The sequence below is a fragment of the Dioszegia hungarica genome (genome assembly GCF_025882075.1).
Source record: "Dioszegia hungarica strain PDD-24b-2 chromosome Unknown MKK02contig_6, whole genome shotgun sequence".
NCBI classification, from domain to species: Eukaryota; Fungi; Basidiomycota; class Tremellomycetes; order Tremellales; family Bulleribasidiaceae; genus Dioszegia; species Dioszegia hungarica.
The window spans coordinates 2,348,408-2,371,809 of NW_026515768.1; the positions used below are offsets into that span (position 1 = coordinate 2,348,408).

At 56.4% G+C, this 23,402-nt stretch overlaps 10 protein-coding genes across 10 annotated transcripts; 5 read left to right on the forward strand and 5 right to left on the reverse strand.

The window, feature by feature from the left end:
• Positions 1-112: 112 nt before the first annotated feature.
• Positions 113-1,163, reverse strand: MKK02DRAFT_22545 (AMMECR1 domain-containing protein; the record flags this gene model as incomplete). Its single annotated transcript, XM_053086583.1, has 4 exons — positions 113-443; positions 547-609; positions 668-796; positions 1,009-1,163. 4 exons carry the CDS (start codon positions 1,161-1,163, stop codon positions 113-115), a joined length of 678 nt encoding a protein of 225 aa, XP_052948466.1.
• A 1,158-nt stretch (positions 1,164-2,321) lies between these two features.
• MKK02DRAFT_32078 (uncharacterized protein) lies at positions 2,322-4,766 on the reverse strand (the record flags this gene model as incomplete). Its single annotated transcript, XM_053088446.1, has 4 exons — positions 2,322-2,812; positions 2,944-3,001; positions 3,060-4,661; positions 4,731-4,766. The coding sequence occupies 4 exons, from the start codon at positions 4,764-4,766 to the stop codon at positions 2,322-2,324; spliced, it is 2,187 nt and encodes a 728-aa protein (XP_052948467.1).
• Positions 4,767-5,498: 732 nt separating this feature from the next.
• Positions 5,499-6,522, forward strand: MKK02DRAFT_23351 (uncharacterized protein; the record flags this gene model as incomplete). Its single annotated transcript, XM_053086719.1, has 2 exons — positions 5,499-5,643; positions 5,714-6,522. The coding sequence occupies 2 exons, from the start codon at positions 5,499-5,501 to the stop codon at positions 6,520-6,522; spliced, it is 954 nt and encodes a 317-aa protein (XP_052948468.1).
• Positions 6,523-6,888: 366 nt separating this feature from the next.
• On the forward strand, positions 6,889-8,735 carry MKK02DRAFT_22719 (adenylate kinase; the record flags this gene model as incomplete). Its single annotated transcript, XM_053086614.1, has 7 exons — positions 6,889-7,161; positions 7,292-7,415; positions 7,510-7,574; positions 7,631-7,702; positions 7,826-8,011; positions 8,163-8,219; positions 8,265-8,735. The coding sequence occupies 7 exons, from the start codon at positions 6,889-6,891 to the stop codon at positions 8,733-8,735; spliced, it is 1,248 nt and encodes a 415-aa protein (XP_052948469.1).
• Positions 8,736-9,138: 403 nt separating this feature from the next.
• Positions 9,139-11,258, forward strand: MKK02DRAFT_43102 (uncharacterized protein; the record flags this gene model as incomplete). The annotated part of the gene is made up of 6 exons (XM_053092275.1): positions 9,139-9,776; positions 9,822-9,928; positions 10,003-10,333; positions 10,384-10,513; positions 10,575-10,681; positions 10,730-11,258. The coding sequence occupies 6 exons, from the start codon at positions 9,139-9,141 to the stop codon at positions 11,256-11,258; spliced, it is 1,842 nt and encodes a 613-aa protein (XP_052948470.1).
• A 143-nt stretch (positions 11,259-11,401) lies between these two features.
• On the reverse strand, positions 11,402-12,016 carry MKK02DRAFT_43103 (putative carbonic anhydrase; the record flags this gene model as incomplete). Its single annotated transcript, XM_053092276.1, has 1 exon — positions 11,402-12,016. The coding sequence occupies one exon, from the start codon at positions 12,014-12,016 to the stop codon at positions 11,402-11,404; it is 615 nt and encodes a 204-aa protein (XP_052948471.1).
• A 1,082-nt stretch (positions 12,017-13,098) lies between these two features.
• MKK02DRAFT_32081 (uncharacterized protein) lies at positions 13,099-14,010 on the reverse strand (the record flags this gene model as incomplete). Its single annotated transcript, XM_053088447.1, has 3 exons — positions 13,099-13,200; positions 13,223-13,277; positions 13,544-14,010. 3 exons carry the CDS (start codon positions 14,008-14,010, stop codon positions 13,099-13,101), a joined length of 624 nt encoding a protein of 207 aa, XP_052948472.1.
• Positions 14,011-14,637: 627 nt separating this feature from the next.
• MKK02DRAFT_43104 (glycoside hydrolase) lies at positions 14,638-17,997 on the forward strand (the record flags this gene model as incomplete). Its single annotated transcript, XM_053092277.1, has 12 exons — positions 14,638-14,751; positions 14,796-14,843; positions 14,903-15,341; positions 15,391-15,464; positions 15,509-15,680; positions 15,730-15,809; positions 15,900-16,154; positions 16,288-16,401; positions 16,458-16,502; positions 16,547-16,876; positions 16,926-17,115; positions 17,171-17,997. The coding sequence occupies 12 exons, from the start codon at positions 14,638-14,640 to the stop codon at positions 17,995-17,997; spliced, it is 2,688 nt and encodes an 895-aa protein (XP_052948473.1).
• A 2,746-nt stretch (positions 17,998-20,743) lies between these two features.
• Positions 20,744-21,598, forward strand: MKK02DRAFT_43105 (uncharacterized protein; the record flags this gene model as incomplete). The annotated part of the gene is made up of 3 exons (XM_053092278.1): positions 20,744-20,833; positions 20,897-21,406; positions 21,521-21,598. The coding sequence occupies 3 exons, from the start codon at positions 20,744-20,746 to the stop codon at positions 21,596-21,598; spliced, it is 678 nt and encodes a 225-aa protein (XP_052948474.1).
• Positions 21,599-22,114: 516 nt separating this feature from the next.
• Positions 22,115-23,196, reverse strand: MKK02DRAFT_23367 (putative oxidoreductase; the record flags this gene model as incomplete). The annotated part of the gene is made up of 4 exons (XM_053086721.1): positions 22,115-22,280; positions 22,331-22,576; positions 22,635-22,962; positions 23,061-23,196. The coding sequence occupies 4 exons, from the start codon at positions 23,194-23,196 to the stop codon at positions 22,115-22,117; spliced, it is 876 nt and encodes a 291-aa protein (XP_052948475.1).
• Between the last annotated feature and the right edge of the window lie 206 nt (positions 23,197-23,402).

Sequence of the window (23,402 nt, forward strand, 5' to 3'; positions counted from 1 at the left end):
ATATGAGTATCACGCGCAGCTCATCAACAGCATCAGTATCAATGCGCGTCAGTACATGCTTACTTCCACTGTATGTATATACAACGCTAAGTCTCGGTCTCTATCCCCCCAATCAATCAGTTCCCCGCCCTTTCTTCCAGTCCCAATACTCCCCCCACCCCGCCCCACTCTTCTCGCTCTCATAAACCTGCACCTCCAGACTCCTCCACACCTCATCCTCATCCCGGGGCTCCACCCTCCCCCTATATCCCGCCTTCTTGATTGCCGAAAGTACCGTCTCTTCCTTCGTCCACCCTTGCTCTTCCGCGATTTCGGGGAGGTACGTCGCTGAGAGGGTACGGGAGGGGTTCGAGGGGGATGGAAAGGTGAGGTGGATGCCGTGTTTGCCGATTGTCCATGAGAGGGGGGAGAGGATGGGGGTCATGGGTGTAAGGAGGGAGACGCTGGGGTGTTAGCTCTGTGAATAGTTCATCAGTTAGACCGGGGATATATGGGGAGCGGCGGGGTTACAGCGATGCGGATGAGGGATCGGGGAGTCGGGCTTACTTGCAGGATAAGCTGGACAGCTCAGGCTCTATGATAGGCGAGAATCGATGATCTTGTAGCGCACTAAAGAGGTCAGCTACGCCCACAGCGCCTTAACGAGGCATCTGGTAAGCAGACGTACCTGATGAGAGCATAGTCCTTCAGTCCCTTTGCAAGCGGCATAGGTGCAAAGTTACCGATACATCCCCGCAGTGAAGGTTTGGCGTTGGGCCGAGAAGATGAGGATGTATTCCAGGTGACGAAGAGGGCGCTGATGAGTCAGCGCAACATCCAGAGGAAGATCAGGCGGAAGGAACGGTGGGGCGTAGGGATTGTAGCGAGTCAGGTAGCGGCCTAGAAGCTCGATGCGATAGTCTGCCGCCCGGTAGCCCCGTTCTAAGGTTCTCTCCCGGACGATTGGAAGCTTGAAGTGGGAGTCTCCCCGGCACTCCTTGTCGGATCAGACTGACGCGACGCACTTACTAGCTTGCTTGAGCATTTTTAAAGGGCGGAGAGATAGGCTCTCTCCCCTCAAAGTGCGCAGCGAGGACGTCCATGCAGTAGTATGCGTGGAGCTCGGTACAGATGGGTGGAGAAGATCCGGTATCAGTAGCGGCGGACGAGCTGGACGAAGCCATCTTGCAGGCAGATGTCCGCGTGAGGTATAGGACTTGCTGGCGTTCGGCGCCAGGGCTAGCGTGCAGCTTATTGGTCCCAGCTGTATATGTAGACGATGAGGCTGAAGGAGAGAGGCACGGTTGAATGAGTCAGTGATCATGACACGGACCTCGGCTTCGGTGATGAACACCAGAATTACCGGATTGGGTAATTTAAGCCAGTAGTCCTGCTCCACATTCCTCATTCGAGATCTTGTACCTGAACAGCTCCTCTCTCCCGCATCCCATTCTGCTCTCCAGTTCGCAGAGCCTCTCATGACTCGACTGTCTAAATCTATCCCTCCGCTCCCTCCTTGACCGTGTCCACTATTCCAGTCAATTATCATGCCTGACAACTGGTCCGCCGCATGGCCGAAACAAGAGGCTATCGTAGGCGCCATGAAGACCCTCCAGGACATCGCGGTCGATCCGGAGATCGTCGCGGCTCTTCCCTAGTCATTCGAGGACGATGTTACCAAGCTCGCAAAGGATTGGCGTGCGACGCGTGTCCAGATCGAGCAGAAGAGGAGGGGTGAGGAGAAGGATAGGCAGATAGAGGTCCTTCGGAAGGAGCTGGCAGCGCAGGTGAGGATGTCGAATGCGGTAATGACGCGGTTGAGGGCGATGGAGCACCAAATGCGAGTTGCGATGGCTCATGAGCGCGAGGTCTTGACTCGTGCGCTGGAGGAGGGGAGCACGAGGGAGGAAGAGGGGAGGATGAGGGAGGACCGGCTTCAAGCTCAATTACTTGACGCGCGGAACGACGCCCAGGGCCGGGGGTTGAATGCTGGTGTCAAGAGGGAGAGGGAGGAGTGAGTTCGCTCCATACCATGTACCGGCATATCCAGTGAATAAAGGCGTTCTCTTTTCTCACAAGAGCATACTGCTAATATCAGACCGGGTCACCTTTGCTTTTTCCTTTCCCTTCTTTCTTGATGCCGATCGTCAGTGAGTATACCGTAGAGTCAATCCACGCTTGAGGGATACCGCTAAGCTCAGGCTTGTTCTACCATTGCCCCAACTCTTCTCTGCTTTCTCTTCATGTCAATCCTCAGTGCACTGTGAGTGTCCGGCTAAGTCGATACATCGTAGGGCACACAGCTAACCCCAGGCTGGCTCTCTTCTGCTCTTATCGTCCCCTCACCCCTCCCCGTCCCTCTCCGGCGTCCCCACCCCACCCATCCCACTATCCCCTCCACCCTCCTCCCCTACCCCCTCCTCGGCCCCTTCGCCCCAATCACCCAGGACCGTCCTCCCCGCCGGCCTCATCTCCTCCTGCACAGCCCAGACCGCCCCCTCTGCGCGCTTCTGCATTACCCCCATCATATCCTCCACCTTCTTCCACCTCTCCTCCATCTCGGCTTCACTCGCCATCGCCATGTGATCATCGCCGTCCTCTTCGTCCACCTGAGGATCCCCATCTCCGAGGGAGAAGGGGGAGTTTGGGAATATCCTTGAGAAGGGAGAGGGGTATGGTCTGCCCGGTGAGGATGAGGCGGCGGAAGAAGGGAAGTAGGACGACGAGCCGGATGGGTGAGGGTGGAGGGATGCCGGGTGAAGAGGAGCGACGAGGGATTCTCGGAGGGCGCGGCGGAGACGGAGGATCTCGGCGCGTTGTTTGGACTTGGATACTGGTAGTGATTAGCCCTCTTTCCATGTCACCATTGGCGAGCGTATATATAGTATGGCGGACGTGGACATGGATGTGGATGTGGATGAGTGAGTGATACTTGTATAGACGGAGAGGACGGGGAGGACTTACTCTCGAGAGATCGGTTGATAGCTAGTAGACTTGCATTGGATATCTCAAGATCCGCTACCTGTATTATCAGCTCATCACTCTTATTCTCAGCACGAGATGAGGCGGGTATAACTTACTTTACGATTGATTCTCGCCTCTTCCACAATCCCATTGTCGTCCGTCATGCCTTCCGCCCCTCCATCATCGTCCCTCTCTCCCTCCCTTTTGCCTCCCTCGTCTCGCAAAGGGACATCTCCCGCTCCACCCCTGTCTCCCGCGCTCGTGCCATCCTCTACACCAGCTCTCGTCGGATCCACCGAGACCCTCCTCCCAGTCGCACTACCCGATCCGACCCCAGACCCTCCTCCCCCGCTCACTCGCCTATCGAACCCGCTGTCAAATCCCAGTCCCACCACGCCCCCACCTTCCCCAGACAGACTACTCAAACCCGCACTGCCCCTTCGGTCCACCTCTGACCCGCTCTGAGACCCTTTCCTCAGCCCCTCTCCGTCTCGCTCTCGTTCGCGCGTCACCGTCGGCGTCAACAGCGGCAGCTCTACCGTCCGTACCCCCGGCTCGGGTGGTAAAGGCAAAGGTAGAGCCGGGACACCCGCGCCCGGTCGGGCCGTATAGGGATACTCTGGCATCCGCCGTCCGGTCGATTTGAGATGAGAGGAGGGAGGGAGGGCGGTATGGTGTGGTGAAGGCGGACAGGAGGCGATGGGGTCTTGGTTGTAGACTTGGGCGAAGAGGGGGTTGGGGCCGGCCTGAAATGTGGGCGTGAGGATAGGGGTGAGGGGGTATGACCGAGTTGGGAGAGCGGCCGGTCCGACTGCGGAGGCGGGGGGATGGGTGAATCCTGATCCGGGGATAGGACTGAGACTGCGACGTCGGTCCATACCTAGTCCAGATGTGAGAGTACGGGTCGAGGCTACAATCGACGTGGAGACTGGGGTAGATGGACCCGCCCCGGCCGTCTGTAGCTGGTCCAGAACAACATGTACCGACCGAGGCGAAGTCGATAATGCCGGAGATGGCAACGGCGAGGCGTACGTCCGGACCTTAGCGGCAGAGGCGGACGAGACGATGGACGACGCGCGAGACCGGGAGACGGGCGGATTAGGAGTGGTCAGAGGTTGAGTTTGGGATTTATGGATTTTGGGGCGGGGAGTGGGGTCAGGTGTTGCGGTGGATATAGCGGCCGATGCGGATCCTCTCCGACCGGTTTCCGTCTCGGCCATGAACGACTTGCCCCCATCGGTCTGTCCCGCCATATTGGCCACCCTCGCCCTGACCCGTCCGCCCGCAGGGAGAGGCGTGGACGTATTTGGCCCATAGCTCTGATTGAGCGGGCTGGCTAATCCACCCGGACTAGGCGCCCGCACTCTTGCTCGTGGAGCGTTCCCGAATGATGATAGACCGGTCGATTCGGGCGTATGTGGGAGCAATGGCGATTTGACCTTGACGCCGTGAACGCCGTTGACGGGCGATCGAGGACGAGCGAGCGTCGGGACGGCCGGTAATGAGACGGCGGAGCGGATGGAGGCGCTGGATTGGGAGGAGCGCAGACTTGGCCGAGTGGTGGAAGTCTGGGTTGGAGTAGAAGTGGAGGGATCGACCCGTGCTCGGACGGTAGGTCGTGCAGCGGGCGAGGGGTAGTTTGGGGTTGCGTAGGGGGATGAGGCTGACGGAGAGCCATGGGTGAGTTTGGGCGATGGGAGTGGGATTTGTGCGGTGACCTGGCTTGTCAGCGTACTTGTGGTACCACGCGCTCGATGCGCCATCCTATGGGGTTTCGACAGGCGTACCCTCCGTTTGGCAGCCGGCTTGACTGCTTCAGACATCTTGGGCGATCATGCGCCTCAGTACATAAGCTCAACAAGACTCGAGGCCCTGCTCGTTCCTCATCGCTCTTCTCTGTCGCAGCGATTTCAGGCCGAGGTTGAGACTCTTCCAAGTGATCGGATATGAGGTCTGGACGGCAAGGTCTGATGTCAAAGTCAAGCCGGAGGTGTATGTATCAAACGAAGACCCCTCGGTCGGACCAGCTGGACCTGGACCGCTGCCGATGCCGATGCCGTACACCTAGGGGAACTTGTCAACAAAGCCTGGATCTGATGGTATGCTACTATACTGCCCAGTACGTCGCGCATGGAGGCTCTGGATACGTGCAGAGGAAGCGCCCAGACAGAGAAACCACAGGTGCATAGGATGCTATATGCTCGAGAGGGAAGAAGCTTGAGCTGGGCTGAGCTGAGCGCTGATCGAGCAGCAGCCGAAACCTAATGCAAATGATCTTGTAATGGTAATTGTATTAGCGGGATTACAAATAAATTCCTAATCAGATCAAGCTTGAATTACCATTAGGAAATGGGACGCGTCAAGGCACAAGGTCGGGGTCCTTGACGCGTCGAACCGCTCACAATCCCATCTATAATCTACTGCTTTGCCTTTTGCTTCGCCTTTGTTGCAAACCCCTATCAATCAATATATCCCAAGGGCTCCGTTTCGAGTCTGTGCAGCGTATCTGAGAGATACTCTGAGCGAAGCCAATTCCCACACTCGCGCACCCAATCATGGACCCGCTACCCAATCGTCGGAGACTCGCACCGACCGCCTCGCTCCCTGCTACAACAGCAGAGGTGCAGGCTCAGCGGCATGGTATAGACCCAGCAGTCAGCTCGGCGCTCCAGGGTGGGGTTCCCATGCGTATCAGGCGAGGTGAGTCAGCATCGAATATAACCGAGACCGGATAGCAAAACTAAGTAGAGGCCCGAGCTGATCCTTCTAGCAATCAATACCGGCCGAGACTCCACATTCGGCCGTACCCAATCTCAACCCGTCTTCAACCTCTCATCCTCCTCCTCGGGCGCTCCCGGCGGTTTCCTGACGAACGACCAGATCTACCGAGAAGCGCAGGGTATCGTCTACAAAGACGAGCTCCGGCGGCAAGCGCGGGAGTTGCAGCCGTATGGTTCGGGCGGGAGTATGGATGCTTTAGACTTGGCAAACGGGTCTGGAGGCAGAGAGGAGGGTGGCAGGGAAATGCGGCTGAGGTTTGGGGAGGACGGCGAGGTCATTATGGAGGGAGAGGAGACCGGCGGGTCGGGAAGCAAGAGCAAGAGCAAGAGTAAAAGGGGACGCGTTGAGGATTGGGGATTGAGCCAAGGCAAAAAAAGGGGAGTAGAGGTGGATGATGCGCAGGCGGACGGTGGAGAAGGGAGCGACACCGCCACGGAAATCGACGAGGACGAGGACCGGCCCCCACTCGACCCAAGTACCTCGGCCTCCGTCTCGGGGTCCACGATGGATGAATTCCCACCGGTATTCACCTCACCGGCAATCTCGCACCCTGCGCTGTTCAGGCAGGATCGGCTCCCGGCGGTCCCTTCGGCGTCGGGCGGGCGGGCGAAAGGTGGATTCGCTGGACAGGGAGGAAGGCAGATGAGGGGTCTACCGGGACGGGCGTTGGGCAAGACGATGAGTGCGCCGGTGCTCATGGGTGGGGGCGGAGGCATGGAGGTGGATGTGCCGGAGACGGTACAGGAAGGGGAAGATGGGTTTGATGTAAGCGAGTGGGCGGGACAGACGGATTTCTAGGTCTACATAGGTGGGCGGAAAGGAGGTGGGGGAGTAGCAGGAGTAGCGTTGGATGCCTAACATACTGAAAGATAGATTCAATTGTAGCTTTGAGTATGTCTGCTTGGCTGCACCCTCTGGCGAAGGACACCTGATTACTTTGGGAGCTCGAGGCTGCTGGTCGCGCTCTTAATAATGGCCCAAGTACTCTCCCATCTGCCATCCTCCTTCCTCCGCCATTACGGCAACCCCGGCTATCTGACCCACCATGGGGTCAACGACCTCACTCAACCATACATCACACATCACTCCCCTCCGACGGGCCTCTTGCCGCCGAACTTGCCTTTGGGCTACAACCATCCTCGCCCGCTCGCATTATACCGCAGCATGTCCGCTTCAACCTCTCGCTTGACCCAAGCGGTCCGCCCCGCCTCATTCCGCATCCTCCAACCCCGCGTTCTCTCTGGACGCGTCCCTTCGCTCCCCCTCCGCACCATATCTACCTCCTCGCCGCGGGGTACAGTGTCAGACTCGATCTCATCTGTCGTTCAGCGAATGCGCGAGCTGGTTGCGCAAGAAAGAAAGGGATGGGTCGAGGGTGATCAAGAGCGCGAAAAGGGGTTAAGGATGTTGATGTTTGGGAAACCGGGGAGTGGGAAGGTGCGTTGCTCTCCTCGGATCGCGGGCTAGGCTGTGATGTGGATAAGACCTAGCTGATATGGCAGGGAACGCTGAGCGCGCGGTACGTCTCCACTAATCGAGGCCAACCTGTATAAGCTGGGCGGGCAAGCTGATATGTAGGCTGTTGAAGCTATACGATATCGCCTTTGTCTCGACAGGTGATGTCCTGCGGAAAGAAATCGCAGCGAAGAGTCCGCTTGGACTGAGAGCGGAAGAGGTCGTCAGGACAGGAGGTGTGTATCTGGACTCTCTTGGCTCATGCTGAACTTTCTTACCCTGTCGCGCGGCTCCATGGTGAGATGCGAGGATTCACAGCTGATACGTCAGGTCTTGTATCCGATGAGCTCATGCTGGAGATTGTCAAGACTGAGCTGGACAGATTACGAGGCAGGGTGAGTCCGGACGACAAGATGCCATGGGCATGAGAGGGTCGAAGCTGACTAGGCAGAGCTGGATCATTGATGGCTTCCCTCGGACACTTCACCAGGGCAAACTGCTCGATGATGTCTTGAACGAGGAGGTACGCCTCTGTCTGAACCTCTCCTCCTCACCTTCTCCCTCCCTCCACCCAGCTCGCACCCTCCACCCCACCCACTTGCTTCTATGTTCTACCGCCTAAGCGTGAGCTGACGCTGACGCCCAGGGCCGACCCCTCAATATGATAGTCCACCTCAACGTCCCCGATAGCGTCATCATGGCGCGTATATCTGCTCGATGGGTACACCTACCTTCGGGCCGAGTGTACAATACGACCTACTCTGCGCCAAAGGTTGAGGGTGTGGATGATGTGACGGGGGAGCCGTTGATCAAGCGGCCGGATGATACGCCTGTGAGTCTTTTCTGTTTCAAGCCTTTCCTCTGGCCGGAAGAGAATGCCGTCCAACCCGGAGCTAGCCGGCATGGTGGACAAGAGGGGCAATATTGGGGCATGAAGATGCAGACGGGGGATGGAAGCAGAGGGATGGAGCTGACATCCACAGGAAGTGTTCACCAAGCGCTTAAAAGCGTACTACGACTCCACCGCTCCCTTACTGGAAGTAAGTTAGCTCTATCCCTCCGTGTGACCTCAAGCTGACCCGCAGTACTTCTCCTCTGCCTACCCAGAATCACTTCATTCTCTCTCAGGGAGCACATCAGACGAGGTACTTTTCGCTTCCGGTCTCTACGCCGCTCCTCCACCCCCACCCATCCTGGCGTCCGCGCGGGAGCGGGATCGGGATCCACCACTATCGTCCACGTCTACCAAAAAGCGAGAGAATCAATCTGACGCCATGTCTTCTTCTTCTTCTTCTTCTTCTACCTCCGCCACGTCCCCTCGCATCGACACTCCATCCTCATCGACGGAACCGAAATCGTCTCATACCCTACTCTCTTCTGGCGGTACCGACGCCACGACGACCCTCGATCAGCTCTGGCCTCAACTCCAAGAACTCGTCGAGCCGTTCGGCCTCCGAAGGCGGGATCCGGAATTGCCAGAGGAGGAGGCTGGGAAAGTGAGAGAGAAGGCGGATGATCTGAGGGATCCGGAAAAGGCGGAGAGGAAGGGTGTGTAGCTGGGTTGGTACATGGGAAGAATGGAATTTGTGCAGTATTTCTGGCCATGAGGGAGGGCGGGGCGGGTATGTCTCAGACGGGCGTGGGCATATCACAGGTATCCAGGCGGTACTATCCCGTCGTGGCTGTATACAGCATAGCTGCAGCCTGTTGCTTGAGCTGGGTCTGCCCACTGGCTGCTGCTGTTGCTCTATAAATCCGGGTGCGATCCGGTCGAAGTCAATCAATCCGGCATCCGGATATCCGGGAAGAGTTGGTCACAGCTGTGCCCGTCGGGGCCGAGTCTTGAATTGACCTTTTCATCAAGTACCTTCATCTATCATGCCCATCTGAGGCAAGTATATCGCTCTCTGTCCCAGAGAGGTCGCGCGCTCTCCGCAACACTCCCCGAGAAACGCCAAAATGTCGCCCTACCCGCTTGCTGGCCAAGCCGGGCCCAGATGGCTCACCCTCCTCCTTTCCCTCGCGGTGCTCCTCCCACTCTCCCTCGCGCAGTCGTCCAGCGCCAACGTCAACGTCCAGCCTTTCAACCTCACACTCTCCTCTCAATCACCCACGCTCTTCTACTACCCCAACTTCACCGGCTCCGGTCTATCCTCATGGAATGTCTCTTACTCGGACTCCAGCTGGTCCACTTGGTCCCCTTCGTCCCTAAACAACGGCGTCGGGAGCTCCGTACACTGGTCCAACCTCTCGGATTCGAGCGTCACGTTCAGCTTTTACGGGACCGCGGCGTACATCTATGGAAAGGTGTATGGGGGCGCGACGTACTTGACGGTAGATGGGGTGACGGTACAGACGTCGGAGAATGGCGAGTCGACGACGATGGGGATGGAATCGGAGACTAGCGCGAGCCCGACAGCTACGAGCGCGGTGCCTGGTCCAGTGGCGTCTGGTACGCCGAGGATGGATACGAGACCGCTACTGGCGAAAGTGGAGGGGATGGGGGCGGTTTGGCATACGGTGTCTGTCAAGTTTCAAGGGAGGGGCGGGTGGGAGATTATGGGCGTCACGATGACTATGCCAGTGGGCGCGAGGGGGTATGTCGTCCATGTCGAGTCAACGAAGCTGGAGCTGATGGGCAGATCTACGATAGTCAACAGTACTCTCATCAGTACGACCGACCTGGTCCTGAACAAGGACTTTGACTTTTCTGATTCAGGATGGGCTGCGCGGCAGACTCCTGGGAATTGTGAGGCACCCATCTTGCCCATCACCTACTGTCTACCTGCCACCTCTACATGCTGGTCGCATACTGATATCCAGCGTCCGATACCGAGGCCTACACTTCCACCTCCAACGCGTCCTACTCCGTTTCCGTACCAAGCAACACCTCCCTCGTCCTCATCTACGGCTCCGTCACGCCGCTCGACGCACGCTACTCTGTCTCGCTTCTCGCAGAGGACGACCTCGCGCTCACCCAGGGTCAACGATACGCGGAATACCGTTCCCTCACACCCTGGGCGGAACCAGAGCGGGTACTGTACTATGCGAGCGTCAAGCCCGGGAAGAATTACAGGGTCAAAGTGGAACTAATCGGGAATGCGGGAGGGATGGGGATGGCGGTCGATGAGGTGGTGTTTGTCAGTGCGACGGGGTGAGTGCAGCCGCTTTTGGCCTCCAGCGGGAAACGGTGCTGACACTCAGCAACCCATCGGCAAATACGACGTGGGATGGGCTGAACCCCGTGGACCCGAGCAACTCTGGACCGAGCAATTCTGCGGATGTCAATCAACTCAGTGCGGGGCAGAAGGGCGGCGCGATAGCTGGTGGTGTGGTGCGTATCTTTACGCTCTGACTATATTCCAATTCGTAGAAATAACAGCTGATCATTGCAGATCGGCTTTCTATTACTGTCTGCTCTGATAGTGTGGCTTATACTGCATTTAAGGAGACGTAAGGCGCGTCAGGCTGGTATGGCTTCGGACGAGAGGAGCCAAGAGGGGTATGTCGATTCGTTTTAATATAGAAATAGAAACAAGCTGATCAGCAGCTCCTCCCCGGAGAAAGAGGTCACTCCGTTCGATATCGATGGCCCCATCGAGGGCGGCAGCACGACACCTAGGCCCCTCCCTGTCCTTAGCAAGCTGCGCACAGAGAGTCAGGCTGTCGGTGCCGGAGATGGGACCAGCGTGCACTCCCCTGTTTCGTATCGAGGCGGATCGGATGCCTCGTCTCCCGTATACGCCAGCTCAAGCCAGCATGCCCCCACCTCCCTCACTTACAGTCGCGGCCTGCCATCACTTGCTCCGCCTCTGCCCGCCTCGTATCCCTGCTCCGGCTCATCATCGCCAATCACGCCTACCGCGACCGCCCCAGATCCAGCTCTGCAGATCAAGCACGATATTCTGGCGGAGTTTGGGCAGTCTCATTCGGGCCGAGAAGGCGAGGAGGGAGGCGCGGCGGGTATGCCGAGTCCGGATGGAAGGGCGAGGCTGGAGATGGATGCTGGGAGGGTCATCGAGAGGGATAGGGAGGAGGTGTTGCCGCCGAATTATGATCCTGCTTGGAAGGACTCGTAGGCTGTTGATATCTTAGTGTGAGTCCTGCATCTTCAGAGCGGGTCGGGGTAGATGCTGATTAGCAGTGTATCCATATTTTATCTATTGCTTATGCATATATACATGTACCGAACGGTTCAGGAGACTCCAATGACTGAGAGAAGCTAAATGACCTGGTGTACGACCTTGCTAATCTCAGAGACCAATCCCCCCTCCGCCTTACTCCCAACCGCCTCTTCCCCCTCTCCTTCCACCACCACCTCCTCGATCGTCCCCTTAGTCGTATCATATACCCAGCCCGAAATCGTCGCCCCTTGCTTGATATACGGACTCTCCTTCAGGAAACGCACGTCATCCCTCACGCTCTCCTTCAAGTCCTTCTTGAGCAACATGAAGCTCATCCAGTCCACCGACTTCCCACCCAGACTCGCCCTCACTTCCGCCCGCGCCGCATCCTCGCTAGGCGCCTTGGAGTAGCCACAGTCCGTATGATGAACGACCATGATTTCCTTTGTGCCCAAGACGTGCTCGCTGGCAATGAGGGAGCGGAGGGCGTCGGGCGCTCGACCGCCGCCTACGCGGATGACGTGCGCTTCGCCGAGGGATAGGTTGAACATGGAGAAAGGGTCAAGACGGGCGTCCATGCATGTTACGATGGCGATTTGGGCCGTGGGAGGGGGACCGGGGTTGGGCTTCATGGCTGCAGATTGAACCGGGCCGGAGGGGGAGGTGGAGTAGGTGGTGTTGCAGTGATGGGCATACTCGCGGGCTTTGAACATGGCGTTTGGAGATGTTCTGGTGGATGAGGGGGTAGATGGGTAGATGATAGTATGGTTGATGGAGGGAAGCATGAGCGGGATCGGGGATCATCGTTCAGAAGATGTTCGGAGTGTGTGTGGAGGCCTGCGGGTCAGCATGCCTCGGATCGGCATGACGCGTGACGTCAGTGTGGCATGCCGACCCGGCAGCACTCGGCGTGCTCGAGAAGTGAAGCACTACCGGCTGTGCTGTGATGCAGCTCGACGGTAGGAGTTACGGAGTAGGACTGATCTGTTCGCAGCTGAAAGATGGGCTCTAGATCCAACAGAGTCACAGGAGGGAGTTCGTAAGTGCAGGAAAGTCATGGTTTGCCACTCAGTGGACCGGACGGTCTGCCCCAGAGTCCGCCCTAGTGCTCCCCAATAGTAATAGTACGGGAAAATACCAGGCAGATATACCATTACCATGGTCCTTAGTATGGTAAATTACTAATACCAGCTATATGCCTTGGTATTAGTATGGTATTTAGTATCGCCCCCCGCGAATCCAGTGGTAGCAGGTATTACCAAGTACTAGGCCTGGTATACCAAAAATACTACAGCTTTTCCGCCACCCGTCCTTTCCTGAGCTGCTTACTGAGTAGCAGTCCCGCCAGGAGGACTCTGCGTCAGTCTTACAGCTCTCAAGTAGCCTTTTGGTACATGCGGACATGCACTGGCGCTGCTTCTGCATCTGTGACCACGAACGGCACTCCTTTGTTCGAAGTCAGACACTATTTTGTCCGAAGTCAGACACCACTTTGTCCGAAATCAGCACCGCTTTGATTGGTCTACAGCCTGATTATGGCTCTACCATGGCCTGAGAGGGTGATGACGGGGATGATTGGACTACGTTGCTGCTCAAAGAAAGCCTCAATGTTCGCATGCTTGCAGCCACATACGACTTTGGTGGCGGACTGGGTGGCAACGGAAGCAAAGATTGCTCCTCATGTTCCTCACTGGGTCTCACCCATGTCCGCACTTTCGGTACGAAATGAGCAGGGGTAGGCTTAGGGAGGAGCGCTCCTGGCAATCTGAGCACCTTTATAGCATCATACGGCACTCTATTGGACGATGGAGAGTAGTCTAGAGATTTCCACTCGGGCCTGGTATACCATGATATACCAGCTTGGTATTGGTATTTTACCAATACCATGCTCTCCCGCCTGGTATAGTACAATTACTTACCAGACGATTCTCTTGGTAGATAGTATGGTATTTGGTATTGGCCTCCGGCCCTCCACTGGTATTAGTATATCTACCAAAATACTATTGGGGAGGACTAGTCCGCCCTGCCTCATGTGATATCCAAAAGTCATTGAGTAGCCAAAGCTGGATAGAGTAAAGGGAGAATCAGGCTGGTAAACTGCAGCCTCCCGGTCCTGAGTCATGGAGCTCGGAGAGTCATTTTCCTGTCACCTGAGCATTCTTGCTCTTTCCAGACTTTCGCTCCGCCTCCCTCTCTTCATATTTCTTGATGTTCCTGTAGAGCGCCTCGAGTCCGGTCACCTTCGTGTAAAGTCTGTCCACCGCGTTCTGAGTCCTTGTGTAGTCATCTTCCGTAGGTGCTGGCTCATCGTGATTCCCGCGCCTGGTTGACTTAGCCGCACGAAACATCCAAGTGGGAAGAAAGTGTAAAGCCACTTGTGATTGTGCTCGACAAAGTCCCTGGTCATCCACTCTCCCATGTCTGACATGTGAAACCACAAGTACACGTTGGGATCCTCGCCGGATGAGATCGAAATGCAAGACAGGTTGTAAGACAGCTCAGCACCCCGTCGAGTGACGGTCGCATGCTCTCGAAGGAGGTTCACAACTCTGGTCCTGGCATAGTCGACCGACTCCTGACCGTCGATCCGATTGCACAGAGAATCACGCTGCTCCGGGGTCATCCTGAACAGGTAGTCGAAGAAGGTCACCGGATCCACTGAGCCTTCCGGGGCTGACAGGGCTGTAGCGGCGTCTCCAGGAGTCATTGCAGTGATGTGGGAGAATGACGTTTTCCGATGTGCTCACGATGTAGGTAGTTCTGTAGGTCAAAGCTCGTGTGGTGAACAATGAAGATCGTCTCTGGATAGTAGCAGACTATATCTCTACTCCGACTGGGAGCACACGCAGAATCCGGAAAGGGGCGCCTGAACAAAGGACATGCTCCTTTGACGGTGTAGCTTACAGATACGTGCAACCATCAAGTCTTGTAGAACTCGGTGGAAGGTTTCATCAGTTGCGCCTGTTTGTCCTTTAGCTTCACCCCTCCACAGAATGCATGAGGTCTTTGCCACCTGTTCCCCCTTGCAGTTCCACGAGCGACCACGATCGAAACCCGATGAAGACACCTCGGCATGCATCGTGTGTACGACAGCGGGGGAGGTAGATAGACTGTCTATGAGGCCTGGAACCCTGCACTCTGCTTTGCAAGTCGAGTACAGTGGCCGCAGACGCAACCCGCCTCGTGCACCCGCAATGACCCGCCACACTGCCACATTCCTCTTCTCGCCCCCGGAACCGGATTTCACCTTGTTTCAGAGTGCCCTCACCAGCCAAATCTTCCTTTCCTCTCATCTCTCACTGTCGTATAGCAGAGGAGCCGCTCTAGACTCCTTATGCGCTGGGGATCGACGGCGGTATGGCTCGCTTTGGGAGTGCTGCCATGTCTGCAAGGTGTGGAGGGGATGACGGCGGAGAGGAGGGTCGAGCTGAGGGAGGAAACGCGAAGGGTGCGTCAGGTCGACTTGTCGGAGACTCTAGGCTGACAAGGTAGCTGTTCAAGCATGGATTTGACGGCTATATGGAGTATGCGTACCCAGCGGTGAGTCTTGATATTTACTATCTGCTGGCATCGCCCAGCTGGATAGCGCTGACTTTCAGGACGAGCTCCGCTCACTCACTTGCACACCGATGCACCGCGACCCCAATCCCGGTAATTTCGGCGTCAACGATATCCACGCCAATGTGTCTATGACCCTCCTCGATACACTCTCTTCTTTACCGCTCATCCATCCCGAGGCGTTCCCCGAGGCCTTACATCGAGTCGCAACGGAGATATCATTCGACCAGGACGTCAAAGTCCAGGTCTTCGAAATGACCATCCGGGCGATGGGGTCTTTGTTGTCGACATACCAGCATCTAGGTCGGATACGGGCGGATGATGATGAGGGAGAGCTGAAGAGGTACCAGCCGAGACTGCTGGAGATGGCGCTGGACCTGGGGAAGCGGTTGGCTCCTGCGTTCACGACGACGACGGGGTTGCCGTATGCTAGGGTGAATCTAAGGCACGGAGTGGAAAAGGGCGAGAGCATCGAGACTTGTAAGCTGCTCATCGCTTGCACTTGCTCAGCGTCAGCTGATGCGTACAGGTACTGCTGGAGCCGGAAGTCTTATCCTCGAATTCGCGGTTCTTACCCGCTTGACCGGTGATGAGCGCTTCGAGGTGGGTCTGCTCTCAATATCTTTGGGGCGTAGGCTGATTCTCAGGCACTAGCTCAGCGAGCATATCTTGCCATCTGGAACCGCCGATCTACGCACAATCTTCTCGGCAATAGTATCGGCGTCACGCATGGGCAATGGCTCGCTCCAGGCATGTCCAGCGTTGGAGCGGGCATGGACAGCTACTTTGAGTATGGAATCAAAGCTGCGATCTTACTTAGTGGGCTTCCTTATGGCTGCTATCAACAGGAATACAGCTGATCGTATAGGTGACGATATGTACCTCGATATCTTCCAGGATAGCTATGCTGCTTTGCAGACGCATGTCCGATCTCCTGACGGCTTCATCGTAAGTAACCCTTCTGCCTTCTCCCGCAATATTCGAGATTGCTCACTTCTGCTTTTCGCAGTCTCCTTATATGCTCCAGCTGACGACCAGTACCGTCCCGTCCAGTTCCGTCTGCTCCAACTCTCCTTCCCATCCTATATCGACTCCCTTGCCGCCTTTTTACCCGGAATGCAAGTCCTCGCGGGCGACGTCGAATCGGCCATCAAGTCGCATCTGGTTTACTGGAACATATGGCGGAGGTATTCGGCTATTCCAGAGAGCTGGGACTGGGCAAAGAGAGAGGTGGAGTGGGCGGGATGGCCTGGACGGCCGGAGTTTATCGAGTCGACTTTCTATCTATACCGAGTGAGTCCTCTTCTTCTCGCATGACCAGGATCAGGGAAGTCTGAGGTGCGGAACAGGAGAATGTGCAGGAGTAAGATGTAGAGTAAACTCAGGGAGGGGATGATAACGACATGATCTACAAGCTGACGGGCAGGCCACGAAAGACCCCTTCTACCTGCGCGTGGGGGAGAGGGTACTGAATGATATGCGGAGAAGGACAATGACCGAGTGTGGTTTCGCAACCATGAAGAATGTGGACACTGGAGAAGTAAGTTGCCCGCATGTCGGCAACACCGAAAGCAACACCGTCGCTGACAAGAGCAGCTGGAGGATAGGATGGAGAGTTTCGTCCTCTCCGAGACGCTCAAAGTGAGTTATTGCGAGAGAAGTGTCGTACATCAGCTGACCTTTAGTATCTCTACCTCTTATTCGACTCAACATCTACCCCACTTTCCAACTCAGTCTTCACGACCGAAGGTCACGCCCTCTCTCTCCCGTTGTCCCTCCTCCGGCCCCCCTCAGCCATCCGGCGCCAGATGCACCGCGGCGAAAACCTCTTCTGCCCCGCCTACACCCCATCCACTCTCAACGGGCTGGTAGTCGGCATCGAGCGACGGTCAGACTACGAATACGCCCGCTCGCTTGTCTTTGGGCCCGGACTGGACGGGGTGGCGGAAGAAGACAAGGCCCGAGTGGGATGGTGGGAGGGCGGGTATTGCGAAGTGCCCATCACGCCAAAATATGTGAGTTACCGGGTCCAGTGCCTCCATGGAGTCCAAGCTGATATCGCAGTCGTTCGAGATTGTCCTCTCTCCTCATGACACCTCAGTCGCTGAGCCCACCCCGCCAGAAGACCCGGCGCCAAGTGCGGAGAAGGTGCATCAGGACATACAAACGGGAGACTTTTGGATCGACAATATTGAGGGGTTGAGATTGGGCGTACGCTGGAGATATGATGGTACGGGTTACGACGTGTCATACAGTGAGCTCCTCAGTACTTCGAGGTTGGTCTACGGGTACAAGAGCTCACGTGGCAGTCGGTCCTCATCGTGTCCGTCCTGGTCAAAACGTCATCGTCACCGATCCCAAAATGGAAGGGTTCCTCCCTGTCCACGGAACGACCCTCACTCAATCACATACTCCCTCGGACGTCCTCCTTCGCTTCTCCTCCTCCTCATCTTCGACCAAGTCATCCGCTCAGCCAGAGATCTTCCTACACGGTATGGCCGCGACCGCTACATTCGGCAAGGACTTTGGCGCCGACTCATCATCGATATCCACCCCAGCCGGCAGCCTCTCCCTCGGCGGTGCGGCGGCGATACTCTATCGACCCAAGAGGAATACAGATGGCTGCGATGCCTTCCCCTCGTCCGATATCGTCGTCAAAGCAGGCAAGGCGCCGGTACTCGTCCTCGACCGAGGGGAGTGCACGTTCTTCCACAAGGCGCTGAATGCGAGACAGGCGGGAGCGGCTGGGGTGATCATCTTGGGGTATCCGCCTAAATCGGCTGAGGTGGGAGGCGGGGAAGTGGGGGAGGTGCAAGAAGGTCTGATACGGCCGTCGGCGGAGGAGGAGCCAGACTATCTCATCAGCCAGATAGGCGACGATTTTGGGGTGCTGTACGTGGACTGGGTGGTCGGGCGGGCGGTAGTGGACGTGATGGCTGAGCAAGGGAAGGAGGTCGGCGTGGAGCTGTTTGATCTGACGAGTATGGGGATGGGCGGCGGTGGTGGTGGATCTTCGGGTGGGAGGAATGGGGAAAGAGAAGCAGCTATGGGTGGGGGAGGGATCACTAGGGAGGGGAGAGTGATGGTTGCGGGGTGGGATATACGGAACTTGCGGATCGTGGAGAGGCCGCCATGATGCAGCCGGATCTAGATGGGTTCATGCTGACACGAGTACTGATCTTAGAGACTACTGATCCTGTTGAAAAGCTCATGCTTCTGATCTATATACACCTCGTTCTTCACGTGATCGGATCCTCATCGGTGTGCTACAGTTTCAAGCTGGGCTGACGATCCAGGGGTCGGCGGGGATTCAAGGCTCAAAGGAACAGCTTTATTCGAAAGGAAGGCAGTTGACTTGGGTCTCATCCCTCACTGCGTGTAACAATGCTCATAGCGCTGCTGTTCAGTCAGCCCTACCCATCATCTTCATTCTCCACTCTAAATTTACATCATTCACGAACTCTTACTTGCTACACTTCAGCTCCCTCGCATCAACCCAGGACGATAATGATGTCGAGAAGAGAATATGCAATCGCGATAATGACCTCAATGAAGGAGGCGCAAGACAGGGTATAATGGGATGGAGGCATTACAGTTGTGAGCTTAGTCTCAGAGGACTCGTCCGATCCGATCGACTTAGAGATGGCGACGGGGTCTCTAGTCTAGCTGATACGCGCAGCCATGCCTCAGCCCGGACGCCGAGGCTTCGCTTGACACCGAAATGCTGGCATACGCCGGGCTCGACGGTATCGCTAATCCAAGTCTCACTTCCGACTGGTGGGGAGGCAACGGTGAACCCACAGACACCGCAATGTGGACACGGGGCCTCACTCAATACGGCACGGATGCAATACACAGCAATGTTATCGGACAGACTGACCAGATGGATCCGAATCTCATGACATCCCCTTCCGGGATATCTCACGCTCCTCACAGCATCGACCCAAGTGTCTTCCCTCCGCAATTCTCCTCACATAACCAAGTCGACTACAACATCCCACAGCCAAAGCCAGACCACCATGCCTACCCAGCTCGCTCATCATCACTGACCACAATTGACCGGGACCCCTTCGGAGTGAATCAGTCCACGCACATGCTTTAGCCTGAAGATTCAAACATACCCATGACTCCGTCGCAATGGATGGAGGTGATACGGGCGCGCGCACTCCTACTCCTTCTGTGTCATCGACAGCCAGCCACCGTGCCGAATTCAAGCACGAGCTCATATGATACTCAACTACCCATCGTCACCCCGGATGATCCGCTGACAGCTTCTCATGACCTTCTGGATCAGCACATTCGGCGCCCGGATTCGGGGCCTCGGCCACTCCCCGCCGGCGCTTCTGATGGCCCTACCTCGTTGTTCGAGCAAGCACAGCCAGCCTACCCGGAGTCGATCGCGTCATACGATACCCACTTCACAGTGGCGACTGATGACCCGGATCTTCCATGCGATCTGTTCGGAGAGCAAAGAATATTCCTTAACTACGAGGCATCTGCCGATCCGCTCTGGGGATACGATGCCCTCCAGCCTCCTTCGAACGCCGACGGAGGTACATTGGCAGAAGCAGCACCGCAGCACGCGCAGATGGGATGCTTTGGATCGCTGCGCTCCTCGCCCTTGCCTTACGTCTTCGATGACGAACAGTTGCCTCGATCTCGAGACACGACCCTGCACAAGATCTCACGCATTTCAGACCCGACAAACGTGAGGGCGCGCCGTCCTATACAGTCTCACTCGCCAACTTGCTCGGCTATGCCCACAACCGCGTCAGCGGCCTTTGACACCTTCAGCCACAATCCTGTCCTCCATTGGGCTGAAGACCTCTATCTACCGACGATGCAGTGGCTAGCTGATAATGCCCAACATGCCCCAACAACGCCAGCCACAGCTCGCCGATCTACTGTCGCCTCAGAATGCCCTCTGCTTGCCGGCGAGCAAAGCATGGAACAGCTAGCTGTCGAAGTCGACACACAGGGTTGTTCTTCGGCTTCCGGCTCGGCTGCTTGGCATCACAACAGTCACCATTCCGATTTTGGGTTGATATCTACCAGTGAGACTAGTAGATCAAGGTCAGTGGCATTCACATCACCTAGCAATGTGTTGCGCAGCAGCGCCGTATCACCCCGATCGAGAAGAAGACAGGTCTTGAAGCAAAGGACAATTGATAAGAAGGCGAAGCAGGCGACCATGGACTCCATCTTGGCCGACGAGGAGTGCGCGCGTCAAGTCGTCAGATCCTACGCGGAACGTGGCTGCACGGGGGTACGCGAGAAGTTCCCAGTCCAGTTGAGTGAAGTATCTTCCCAGCAGCTGGCAGGCTACGCTCGTATGAGACACCCTGAACTCTGGGCTAAGGCGGAGGCGGCGTTCGCTGACCAGAATCCCTCTCTCAAGGGTATCGATCTAGATGAATGAGATGAATCTTGGGGCATAGCACTCGGCCGCGAATACTGGCACCATCCTCTGTCATCGGTATAAGTATACTCCACTCGTACTGACTACGAGCGAGACTCCCAGATCCCTACAGGCTACTACACACGGCCTTACATCCTGCTCATCTGTAAGGACCAGACTGCGTGCGCAAAGCTCAAATCCGCCACGCAGATCGAGATGTCGAGCTGCCTGCAAAAGAATGTACTGGTGTGTTTCATTGGAAGTCATCCCCTCGACACCCTGATGAGCGCTGGCAGTATCAACAGCGGAGAGGGAACCATATCAAAGGACCGCTCCCTCCTTAGACAATGGTGCCCCTGACAGTACCAGTCCTAGCTGCCAATGTCTATGTATTTCCACCATCACCAGTTTCTAGTTCGCCACTCATTGATCCCCTTGGCACGTTGATCTCTCGTCGAAGCCTCTATTGAGCCCCTTACCTATCATGTCCTATTCTAGGGATCCCCCTGTTTCCCCCGAGAGCACGGTTCGGAGTTTGGCTTTGCGGATCGGCTCTGAACAACAGCGCTCCCAGGTGAGGCCTTGTCGCTAGCCGATGATACCTTCTCACATATAATACTCCAAGCTGACATCTCAGAGCGATGGCGTCAATCACAGCGCACAGTCGAGGGGTGCGATTCAAAGTCAGCCCCCCTATCTCCTGCCCTTACCCGGTTGTGAGGCTCCCATGCTTTCGGGTGACATGTGGTCCGCGCTGCCCGACGAGGCAACATTCGACTTGAGTGAGTCCAACGTTGACCTTAAACGGCAGATGGAGGGCTCGGTCTCTCATCAGGACGTCATCGGTGGCACGTACAATGACATCTTCGGCCGGAATGGCTATGGCCTAACCGCAAGTGCGTTTCATCCGTCGCCAGCTGCATCGTCCTACTCTCCACCGTCGGCGCCCGGCCTTCTCTTACACAGCTCCTCTATGGGAGAGGATACCTTCATCAACCCGGGCCACACCTTTTCTCCTTTTGCCTCCCCAAACACTGGGGCAGATCTCGCTTTCTCCGGATTCCCCTCCAATCCCGCTCCAACCTCCTCACTCTCAGAATTGAGGCTCCCTTCCGCTGACGACGAGTTCACAGCCTTCCCGCAGAGCGTAAGTCACTCACGAACTTGTTCTTGATAGGCGACATAACAATTCTGATCATGCAGGGTCGCAGGTTGTCTGACCAACATCTTCGGCCGGCCGATGCCAGTAGACGACGCACAGAGATCAGAGGAGGACGATATCGGCCCATCGCTCCTCAATACTCGACTGCCATTGGTAGCCCCAGGTCTGCAAGCGTAAGCAAATCTTCTCACACCCGGAAGCGAAATGCCAAGCAAGAAAACATTGCCTTGAACTTCGCTTTGAACACTTGGATGAGTCATGAGCAGAATCAGAGAGGTTTCGTCGAGGCCGGTCGCAACGGAGGACTGACCGGTGGGCTCGACCTGATCCAAAAGAGCGAGCCCAGTCAACTCGGCGAGCTCAAAATGCAGCGTCTGAACGCATGTCTCATGAGCCAGTACCCACAGGTGAAGGCTGCTTGCCTGGAGGAGCATGAGAGAGAATATCAGCGTCGAACCGAGGGGCTTGCAATGGCTGCATCGGCTGCGAAAGCTGCTCGTGATAGTCTTTTGCGCTGAGAAAAGACGAATGAGCGCAAGTGAGGGAGCCGAGAGTGGTAATCAGTTGGGTTGGTGTTAGTCATGGCCATCGGTAGAGTTATTCGACGATCTTGTGGGGTAGATATAGATGTTAGGTGGGGAAGATTGTGTATTTGATATGAGCGTTGAGAGGCGCGTACCATCGCCTCCATGCTCATGGTCCATTGATCATGGCGTGGGCCTTCACCGAGCACGCACCCTCTGCTCCTGCATCCAGCCCGTCAAGCTTCTCCATGTCCCCACCGTCCAGCTCAAAGTCGAACAGATCCGCATTGCTCGCTACCCGCTTGGGGTTCTTGGAGGCAGGAATGGGCGAGATACTGTATATCAGCCTAGTGTTCCCGCTGTCAATGAGGCAGAGCCAACTTACCCATACTGCAATGACCACCTGAGAAGCACCTGCCCCACGTCCTTCCCGTGCTTCTTGGCAATCTCGAGCGCGACTGGGTTGTTCATCCGCTTCGGCTCGGACCGGACAAGAGGGCAGAAGGCGACGATAGCGATACCCTTGGCTTGACAGTACCGGACGAGCTCGCGCTGAGGGTACCAGGGCTGAACCTCAATCTGGTTGACGGCGGGAAGAGGGGAGGGGAGCTGCTCAAGCATCTTGATGGAGCTGTACGTCAGCTTGTCCTCTACGAATGCCCTGTTCCGAGCCTATGATGGAAACTCACAGATTCGAGACACCGATCTCCTTGACCCATCCCTCTTCTTTCGCCTTCACAATAGCCTCCCACGCCCTCGCTCTTCCCTGCGGCCCAGGTCTGGGCTGGTGTAGCAGTAGAAGATCCACATACTCCAACGTCGGGACAAAGATCTCCCGGCTTTTTTGAATCTGGGCGAGCACCTCCTCGACGCTCGGACCGGGCTCCTCGACCGGCTCGGGCGGGTTGTACTTGGTAGTGATGAAGATGGCGGAGCGAGGGATGTTCAGGCGGGGAAGAAGGGTTGATAGGGCGGATGCGAGTTCGGCCTCGTTCCCGTATAGCTGGGCGGTGTCGACTGATGGAGTCAGCTTGAATGATTTAACCTGAGAAGCGTAAGGGTCGCAGCTGCTACATATAGATGTGGGAACACGACAGAGATGCTCAAGAGCTTACAGTGCCTGTATCCCGCTTTCAAAGCAGCCTCGACCGACCCAAAGTAGGCATCACCAAAGACGGCCCCGAAGCCCAGCTGGGGAATCTTGGTTCCCGTGTGGCTCGTGAGGTAGCTTTCGATGCTGAGCCTGGACATGATAGCGGTCTCTTTTACACTGGCAAGCAGATGAAGTGGGACAAGAAGAGAGAGAGAGAGAGCTCGGGGAGAGCAGTTGAAGGAGGTGAGTCGGAAACCGGCGCCGGGTACTGCCGGGTGAGGAATGTTGACTTGCGGACGCTGTGCTACTGTACTTGCTGTGCTACTGTACTTGCTCTTCTCCCTCGTCTCCTTGATGATGATGC